Genomic DNA, 10,034 nt, shown 5'->3' with positions numbered 1-10,034 from the left:
CTGGCATTAGTGGATTCGTAGAATCCCCAGTGAGAGCTCTTCATTGATACATAACGTGAAGGAGACCTACTTTAATTTTTGTGGCCTCTTCTGCAGTTAGTTCTTCCTGCCAGTCTTCACAGATTATCTTCAGAAGACCAGCATGGTCTTAGTTTGCTTTTAACTCACGTATTTATGTATGAGATCTACTTCCTACCTACTAGGAAGCACTAACAGCAAAGTGGATTTGGTTTTCCTAAGGCAAGAGACTGGCGCAGCCTAGGACAGACACCTACTTGTTTGAAGGAGCCATTTCGGACAGTTTACTGAATTACTGCTTGTTTTTAACGCCCCCCCCCATATCAGAAAAGGTAGTAAAGATAAACTCTAACCCACAAAAAATGCGATAATTTTTTCCCCAAGGCCACCCCAGCAGCTAGGAGGTGACTGAGTCTGCAATGCTGCTCCTTGCCCAGCCGCTGGGTCCTGGGGTGGCTCGGGACCTGCCCCCAAAATGTTTTCTGAGAAAGTCCTGCAGCACCAGCCAGCATTACCCTCCATCAGTTCGGTGGGGTTTTGAATTGCGTTTTGAGCATTGAGGCTTTAGCAGAGGACAAATAGAAGGTTTAGGAGACTCAGAGGGGATTAGAGATGAAATTAAAGCAAAAACAAGGGCTGCTCTCAGCTTGTAAGGTGGTACCACGTAGAAGGACACAGAGGCTGCGGGGAGAGGAGCCCCCATGGCTGCTTAACTCCTTCCTCTGGTTTCCACTGTAGGGCATCCTCAGCACCTGCAATAAGAGAAGCTGCTCCGCCTTACTTAATTCTGGCTTAGTCCTGGTGTTAGTCAGTTAATTCTGGCTCACAGCTGGTGTTTGCAGGAGATGGCAAACCTCAAGAGCTTTGCAGCCTCGAAGAGGTTGTTGATCCTCCAGGGCTTCTGGCGCCGCAGAAATCATCAGCGTGGTGGCACAAAGCTGTCCTGCCACGGAAAGAATGAGGCACCAGTGCTAACCAGGTGCCTTCAGCAGACATCTTCCAACGCAACGCTGCAGTCGGCAAGGCTGCGGGTGAACTCTCCAGCAGTTGGACGGTGAAACACCCCCAGCTTCCCTGCTGCAGGGACTTGTGCCAGCTGGTGGCCTGTCCCCAGTGCGGCAGTGGCTTGCATGAAGCCGTGAGCATTCCGGGAGAAAAAAGCCATTTTTACTCACAGCAAAGCAGAATCCTAGGATGGATCTTGAGCTGCCACTGGCTGCCACAGCTCCAGCTGTCCTCAGGCATTTGGTCTCTTAGGAGTTATTTCAAGAGGAGCAAAGCCCTTGGGAAGGCGGAATTGAGAGGTTTGTATTTTCTCTAAAGCTTTTTTCTTTTCTGTAAGGACCCAAAGGACCTGGTTCTGCCGCCCTGCTGTCAGTGTTGCGTGGCCAAACCAAGCCATGAGGTGGTGAGAGAGCACTGAAATGCACAGCGTCTGCAGGAGCCAAACATCAGGAGGTGTGTACGTGAGAACGGCATCCAGTCCCACGGCTGCCTTGGGGGAATCAGTGGTATTTTCCTGCTCCTTTACTACCTCAGTGACAAGGCAAACAAGGGGGAAAAAGGGCTAGGGAGGGCTGAATCCCTTCCTTCCTTTTATTTTGTACTTTCACAAATCAAAATCCTTTCACGCAACTCCCAAGCTGGGAAAGCAAATTTGTCGGACTGAAACGCGGCACAAGAATTAACTCCATCAAGAAAAAAGCGTGGCGGGGAAACAGAGTGGAAATCTTTTGGGCGCAGGCAAACAGGTGGGGGGAGTGTCTGGTCTGCGAAGGCAGGGTGTCTGCAATCTTTGTAGCGATTAGATTTAATGGGACAGAAACGTTTCTCTCCTTCACGTCCCCTCCTCCTCTCAGCCCGAGGGGGAGAAAGGAGGGAGGTGGTGATGGGGAGGTGGCAGGGGGAGAGAAGATTTGAAAGAGTCCTTGACGTCAGCTCTGCCCTATAAAAAGCTGCCAAGGAGCTGGATAGCAGAGAGCAGAGCTCGTGGAAGAGCAAAGATGCCAACCCCGAACATCTCCACCTCTGCAGCCAAAGGCTTCCGCCGGGCGGTGTCAGAGCTGGACTCCAAGCAAGCTGAGGCCATCATGGTAAGACAACCCTACCCCACTTTTTCCCTCCCCCTTCAAAAACCGCAGCCGCTCCCGTAGCTATAGGCAGAGGCAGGCAGGGACTGATGGACCAACACTGCCTTTGTGGGGGTTCCCCGACATGGGCATCTCCGGGCTCCGGATTGGCAAAGGGAAATTACCCAAACAGTTCTGTCTACATACTGGTACCTGTGAAATGCAAACATTTAGGGGGACGAAAGCTTGAACTAATGCAACTCTCCCCCAACCAAAAGGAAAGCAGAAGACCCATAGACCTAAAGCAGGAATAATAATAATGAATCCCCAGAGTGAAAGGCAATTGGTAAATCTTAATGCTCTCCTGGTCTCAAGGCAATAAACTGCAGAGATTTCACCTGTTCCAGCATAATGAAAAAGTGTGGCAGTTATTTCAGACAATGTGTGAGGCACAGGCAATTTAATCAGTTTGTTTGCTGCTGCTGTGTCCGCAGTTTCGCCTTCTCCCAGCCCATCCTTCTCCATTCCTGTTCCCAGCCCTCCCTGATGTGATTTCAGCCCTGGGATTTAGCCCAGGGAATGCTTCTTCACACACCAGTTCTGTATGTGTCAGGGAAAAGAGAGGGAAACTTCCTACTGACTTGTCAAGTGCCTTTAGAAAGCCAAGCCTGGCCAACCCATTGGTCTGGCTGCAGGGACAGGGACATTTTGTCTCCTATCCCAAACGCCAGGATGGGCAGGAGGAGCCCGGAGATTCCTGGCATGGGACAGTCCCTGTGGATCAGAAACGTGATCAGGCTCGAAGGGTGCACGAGGAAGGAACTCCCTCGGATTGCTCAGCGGTGTTAGGGAGCAGATGTGTTTGGCAGATGTCTACAGGGTCGGTTATAGAGTTCTCCATTTCCCTCCCCTACACCCGCTGTCTTTTTCATCCACTTGCCTTTTACCCCTGTGTGATGCTCTGACTCACTAAAATCTGCCACTACCGAGGCAGTGAGAGGTGTTTTGGAGAGTGGATTGTGCTAGAAAGGAAGAGACACATTTAGAAAGCAAGGAGGTAAGCTTGCATTCTCTAATAAATGAAATCAGGGAAGGCTTCAGTCTCACACAACCATTTTCATTCTGGCCAAATAATGAACACTTAAGTGGTTCTTGAAAACCTGGTGTTTTCCAGGCTGCTCATCAAATCGGCACTTGAGACGCTTGTTGCTGTCTGGAGAAGGGGAGAGTGTTTGGTTGTTACACACTCTGGCGTGCTGCTTCATGTTTGATGGGGAATGGGCTACTAAACAAAGGGCCCAGAGGAATTTGGGTTCACCGGGTATGCCAGTAGGTGTGTGGCAACCTGCTCAGGGTAAGTGGCTCCTCCAGCCTGGGACAGACACAAAACATCAGCCCATCTTTGCAGCCCTTCTTTGAATGAAAATTCTCAGAAAAAATAATAATAATAATAAAAAAGTAAAGCTTAGCCTGGCGAGGATGGCTTTGAGCATGGACTGCATGAAAGTCTTTGCCTTTTTCTCTCACCTAGCACAGGAGGTCTCCCCAACCCCGTCCCTGATTTTGCTGGTTTCTACCAGGCAAGAGGCATGACTCTGCATTTGTGTGTGACATTGCGTGTCCCTGGCCACCGTTGTGTCAGTGTGACCATGGGCGATTGGCCACCCACCCCCTGCCCACCACTGCACCAGCTCTGGCAGATTTGAGGCGTTCCCTTGCTGTTAACTCCCAGGCACCAGCAACTCGCTGCCGGGGAAATTACAAACTGGGGGGGGGAAAAAAGACCTTTGCAATCCCTGAACTCGTATACAGCAACAGATATTTTACATGTCAGCTGGGCTAAGCAAACATCAGACTCACGCCGTAGAAAAATCTGTTACATATTTAGTTTTTCTGCTGCTAATAGTTTTACAATACCCCCTGGGACTGTGGCTGGAGCAGGGTTTGATTGCAGAGCACACAAGCAGAGCCAGGTAGGAGGCAGCACTTGGAGGCAAACCAGCAAGAAGTTGCTCCCAGGGAACCAGGGCTGGGGCATTACTGTCTCCACGCCATAGGGAGGGAAGTAGTCTTTACAGTTCTTACTTCTTGCTGCAGATGATGAGCCAGGGAAAAAAAAAATAGAAACCAAAGTACTTTAATTCAGAACACAGTATTTTTAATGACACCACTCAGGCTGGACACTCTGAGTTGCAGCAAATTCAAAGCAGGAAAAATGAACTAACCCTTCGTAAGAGGTGAATGACCGTATCAGGCTCAGGCCCCAGTTGGGCAAATAAATTCTTTGCAAAATCAAATTAAAGTTCTCACTGTAGCTCAGTACGCACTCAGGGAGCTGTAAGGCGAATCGGAAGTACCCTGTAACAGTAGAAGAAAGAAAGGTATTTATCACAAGAGATTGGTTTGGTTAGTTTATATGCCAGATCCCTAATTTCCAGCAAAAGGAGGTAATGCTCCTAAGTGTGAGAGGCAGAGGGGAGGATGACGGGATGGGGAGAGGGCAGCCAGGCAGCCTCTGCCTGGCAGAGGAGGCAGCAGGCAGTCAGAGCCCTCCCAGCACTCTTCTCCCAAGCAAAATTCAGCCTTTTTTTTCCTTTTAAGTTTACCCACTCCAACCATGGCAGCATGGAGCTAAGCAGCTTCCAGGACCCTTCCATAGGGACCAAAACGCCCAACTCCTGCCTGCCAGGGTCCACCCACTCCCACCACACCAGTCTGGTCGAGGCTGCCTCTTTCACACAAATCTTCCTGCTATTTAAGTTCCTCCTAGTTGGATTTTAACCTGATCTGCAGCCCAAATGTGGGGGGTCTAGTTTCCCTTCTCTCCCCTACTCCACCCCAGAAACAAAATCCTGCTGCAGACCTGCATCTCAAGGCACGATGTTGATAAAACATCCTTCACTAACGCACCTCCTGGCTTGGGACAGCTGCAGAGCCCGGTCGCGGTGGCCAGCACAAAGCTGTTTGCCCTGCTTATTGCAGGCACTTTAAAGTAAATACCAGCTTAGCTTTAAGCACGGTGGTGATAGAAAATGCACACTTAAAGCTGAGCGCACGCTCAGATTTTAAAAGTTATGACTGAGGAGATTTATTAGATATCGTCTCTCTTTGGACATGAATAGCATCGACTTAGACAAGCAGCAATATGTGCTTCGTTGTTAGAAGGTGTTTTTTTCATGCTGCAAGGAATAAAGGGCTTGAGGATCAGCAAGTATCATTTCAGAGGGGTGTCTTTATTAAAAAAAAAGGACCAGATAGAAGTGCGTGGGCTGGCATCAGGCTGCATTTAAAATGTCAGCTTTACACAGCTAAAGCTTCCAAGAGGATTTTCACAGGAAACATTAGTTACTGATGGTGCGCTTTGAGAATCAGATAGAAAATTGACTTAGTAGTCGAGCAGGCTGTCTCTTTGAAACAAAAACGTTCTCCAAATTTTGACAAGGTAGGGAAGGCATTGCTTGGTTAGCCTCTATCCCTCTTCAATGTGATCAGGGTGAAAACTGAGGCCAGTCCTGCTCTATACGCAGGTTCTGGGCAGCTTTATGTGCTGCTCCCTCTTCAGTGCTACCCCAGGTTTCTTGTAGCAACTTCTGAGGGTTTGTCATCTGGTTTTGAGTCGTGAACACAGGAAAGTGGAAATGGCTCAGCCACCTCTAAATGGAAAACTGGTTGTGAAAAAGACTAAGAAAAATAAGTTAATATGTGAGCTATTTGTACAACAAAAGAAACAGAAGTGATGGAAAGAGATTGTAGCTCACTGTAAATAGAAATGAGTCACCTAACATGACCCCAGGCAGAGCTGCACCATTTTAGGTGCAATTCCAACTAACAGAAATCTGCAAGGGTTTGTTGGGACAAAATAAATCTATAGATCAATGGAAGGAATTTCTTTTCTGGGGTATATGGGTGCAGTTCCAATTACACTTTATGGGCAAGCATCCACTTAATGTCAGAAGAAAATGTTACATTGGAACCTGGGAGCAGTTTAACTAAGCTGCCCTGCTAACACACCTACAAACAGTTCATGTGTCCTGGCTGGGCCAGAGCTCTGGGCTTCAGCTGCCCCTTGTAGCATAACTTTTTGTAGATGCCTTCTCCTTTATCTAATGCCTCTCCACTTGAGTTCATCAGACACCTGAAAACTGTGTAAGATTGTTTCTGATTTTTATTTTTTGAAGGATATTGAAAACTCTTGTTGCTAGGGAAGGTGAGGGGCAAGCCCACTCTCCAGGCATGCTGCAAGGATATTCTACACAGGTATTTTCCTAAAGCTCCACATTTCCAAAAGTTCAGTTCTAAAGCTTCAGTCCTCATCAGCAGATCTGCCTCTCCAAAGCCTCATCCAGCTACCAGGCATTCCTCTGATCTCCCTTATGGCTGTGTCAGAAGTCTTATTTATTTCTGGTTTTTATTTCTGTTCTGCTTCCAGTCTCCGCGGTTCATTGGTAGACGTCAAAGCCTCATTGAAGATGCCAGGAAGGAAAGAGAGGCTGCGGCTGCAGCCACTGATGCTGCAGAGTCTACAGAGACCATTGTCTTTGAGGAGAAGGATGGCAGAGCCATGCTGAACCTCTTCTTCATGCTGAAGGGATCCAAGACTTCACCACTGTCCCGTGCACTCAAGGTATTAGAGGTGAGTACCTGTTGTATGGGATGCAAGGAATACACGACAGGTTTCATGGCTGTTCTCTGAGAAATATCACTTGAGTCTACTAGAGAAGATTCAAACTAGGTCTGCCTACTACAAATTATCAGGTAACTGTCTGACGTCCCCACAGTCATGCTTTGCTCGTGCCCTCACGTACCCTCACTTCCCATCACTAAGAATGAGCTGTACCTCTGTATGGTAGTGCTGATAATCTCTGGTTTTAATTTTGCAACTGCATAGTTTCACACTTCAAATCCATGCTTTGTGGCTTGTCTGACAGCCCCCTCCACTGCTCAGCACTTTAATTTCACTTGCAGGGCTCTGATCTCCCATTCAAAGCAAGCCATGTGCCCTGCATGGCTACAAACCTGCTTTACTTGTGGGTCAAGGCTTTGGGAGTCTCTGAATGGCATTGCCACGTTGGTCCTTGGTCAAAGAGTTACGGGAATGCCTTCAACCCGGGTGTAAAGCTGGCTTATTGATTTCAAAATTACCTCCCTACTTTAGGGATTAATTTGATTCACATGTTAAAGGTTCTGTTGGTTCTCCCCCAGAGACATGCCCTGAATATGGCTTTAATACCATGGAAAACTGGTAACTAATTGAGCTTTTGCCCCCTAGCCAGCAATCTAATGTTGCATTATCTACGATCTCAGCACTATGAATGGAAAGACTAAGTGCTGCCTATTTAAACAGTAATCAAAACACAACAACTTGGGTTTATGCAATACATTTTCATCCAGAAGGATTCAAAAGTGTTCTGCAAACTGAGATATGTTTTATCTACAGTAGTTTAATTTCATTGACTTCAGCAGTGAGAGGAGAGGACAATTTGTTCCTATTAATCAATCACATGATCATAAGGGGCCTGCAGAGGTCTCTCCTCAGAGCAGGTCCAGTCACAGCAGATTGCTTGAGGCTGTGTTTGTTACAATTTGAATATCACCGAGGCACAGCGTCTTGGCAGCCCTCCACTATACCTGCTACAGCACATCAATGTCTCTTCTATAGGATAAGGTACTCCAGGTGTGGTCTCCCTCATCCGGCACTGAGAGGAGAAATAATTTCTTTTGACCTGTTGTCTACAGTCTTGCTACTACAATTCAGTGTGTAGTTGGCCTTTCTCATCCCAAGGGCATGCTGCTAGCTAATATATTAATACACATGATAATTATAAAATACCCTCTTCCCCATGAAATGCAACCATTCTGGGGTAAAACCAGATCAAAAGCAACACTATACAGCAAAACCTCTGCCTAACAGCTGTAAACATAAAAAAAGTGTGTCTGGAGGATAAGTATTTCCCTGAAACTGTGGAAATTATAACTCTTCATCGCTCATGCAGGACTGTCTCTGATGATCTTAGGGAAAGTGTTTAAGATCTTCAGCAATTACAAAACATCTCCTCTAAGAGGACTGTTGCAAGAAAAGCTGTTTTCTGGGCTATGTATGGTTCATGTCTCAAAACTGAAAGAATCTCTAAGACAATCTTGTCAGGTAAAAGCCTTGGCGTTGCCATGGTTGGGGTCTCCTTCCTAGAAGTGCAGAGATAAGGCATGAAAAAATCCATCAGTGTAACTTTTCAAATGCATCAGACTCCTTAGCAAGTTTGAAACATAGAAGGGTAGGCTCTTGTACTTGGTAGATCTTATGTTGCACTGCATTTAAAGTCTGTAGTTTAAACAATTCTAAAGCATCAAACAAAAGGCAGGGGCAGCTTATGATCAATTATTATTTGTTTCTTCCTGAAGCAATTTATTTGCTGCATCAAGAGCTTTCCTAGTAAAAAAGCTCTTTGAGCTTGTCACAGGGAGATCTTTAAATATAATAAAAAGACAAGCATGTCAAGCCACAACAGAGAAAGATTCATTTCCCAGACCCCTCTGGCAATGCAGGTACAAGATATGAAAGCAGACGGGCATAATGACATTTGCTTCATCATGAACCAGGCTGCAGGGAAGCTGGTTTCACTCTTCTGTATGTGTTACATGCAGCCAAAGCATAGGTAATGCAATCACGGCTGTCAGATTAATGCAAAGGTATTGATTGTTGAAGGGACAATGTAATAGTGAAGTTGGTAGGTACATTAAAAAACACAGTCCTAAATTAAATTTACCTGTGGCATCGCATCTGTTCCTTCTCATCTTTCTGCCTCTGATTAACAAAAGAAATCGTGTCCCTTCTTCTTCCAAAGAACTTGCAGAGGCTTTGGAAAGGTTGGGGCATTGCCTGGGAACTTGGGCTTGTAACTGCCAGTTTTCACTGAGGTAGAGAATCATAGAATCGTAGTATCATAGAGTGGTTTGGGTTGGAAGAGATCTTAGAGATCATCTAGATCCAACCCCCCTGCCATGGGCAGGGACACCTCCCACCAAATGAGGTTGCTCAAAGACCCGTCCAACCTGGCCTTGAACCCTTCCAGGGAGGGGCTTCCACAGCTTCTCCAGGCAACCCATTCCAGTGTCTTACCACCCTCACAGTGGAGAATTTCTTCGTGATATCTAATCTAAATCTACTGTCTTTCAGTTTGAAACTGTCATTGCTCATCCTATCACTACATTCCCTGATAAAGAGTCCCTCCCCAGCTTTCCTGTAGCCCCCTTTAAGCACTGGAAGACCACTCTAAGTTCTCCCTAGAGCCTTCTCCAGGCTGAACAACCCCAACTCTCTCAGCCTGTCCTCACAGGAGAGGTGCTCCAACCCCCTGTGCATTTTCATGGCCTCCTCTGGGCCTGATTGAGCAAGTCCATGTCTTTCTTTAGCTGGGGACCCCAAAGCTCAACACAGTACTGCAGGTGGAATCTCGCCAGAGTGGAGTAGAGGACAATCACCTCCCATGACCTGCAGGTCACCCTGCTCTTGATGCAGCCCAGGAGGAGATTGTCTTTCTGGACTGTGAGCAGACATTGCCAGGTCATGCTGAGCCTCTCAACTGACACACCCAAGCCATTCTTTTCAGGGCTGCTTCCAGTTTGCTCATTGCCCAGCCTATATTTGAACTTGAGTTTACCCCAACCCAGGTGCAAGACCTTTCTCTTGACCTTCCTAAACTTCATGAGGTTGGCATGGTTCCACGTCTCCAACCTGTCCAGGTCCCTCTGGACGGCATCTCTTCCCTCCAGCTTGTCGACCGCACTGCTTAGCTCGGTGCCGTCGGCCGACTTGCTGAAAATATCCACAGCTCCACCAGGCGGCCCTTCGGAAGCCTATAGACTCCATTTTGCCTCCTTCTTATTCTTTGTGGGAGGTCGGTTCTAATGATGAGCCCGATGACACCCAACAGCGAGACCCAAACGAGC

The 10,034-nt window shown here is 47.2% G+C and overlaps 1 protein-coding gene across 1 annotated transcript in view; it reads left to right on the top strand.

The window, feature by feature from the left end:
- The first annotated feature begins 2,021 nt into the window (after window positions 1-2,021).
- The window catches only part of TH (tyrosine hydroxylase), a 16,850-nt gene continuing 8,837 nt past the window's right edge, over window positions 2,022-10,034 (top strand). The window contains exons 1-2 of the mRNA XM_009877076.1: window positions 2,022-2,111; window positions 6,517-6,720. Of these exons, the coding sequence (XP_009875378.1) occupies window positions 2,022-2,111; window positions 6,517-6,720 (294 nt within the window). The remainder of the gene's footprint in view (window positions 2,112-6,516; window positions 6,721-10,034) is intronic.

Source organism: Apaloderma vittatum, unplaced genomic scaffold (genome assembly GCF_000703405.1).
Source record: "Apaloderma vittatum isolate BGI_N311 unplaced genomic scaffold, ASM70340v1 scaffold1789, whole genome shotgun sequence".
Taxonomy (NCBI): Eukaryota; Metazoa; Chordata; class Aves; order Trogoniformes; family Trogonidae; genus Apaloderma; species Apaloderma vittatum.
Note: the sequence above shows the minus strand (reverse complement) of the source record. Positions and strands in the feature narration are given on the sequence as shown.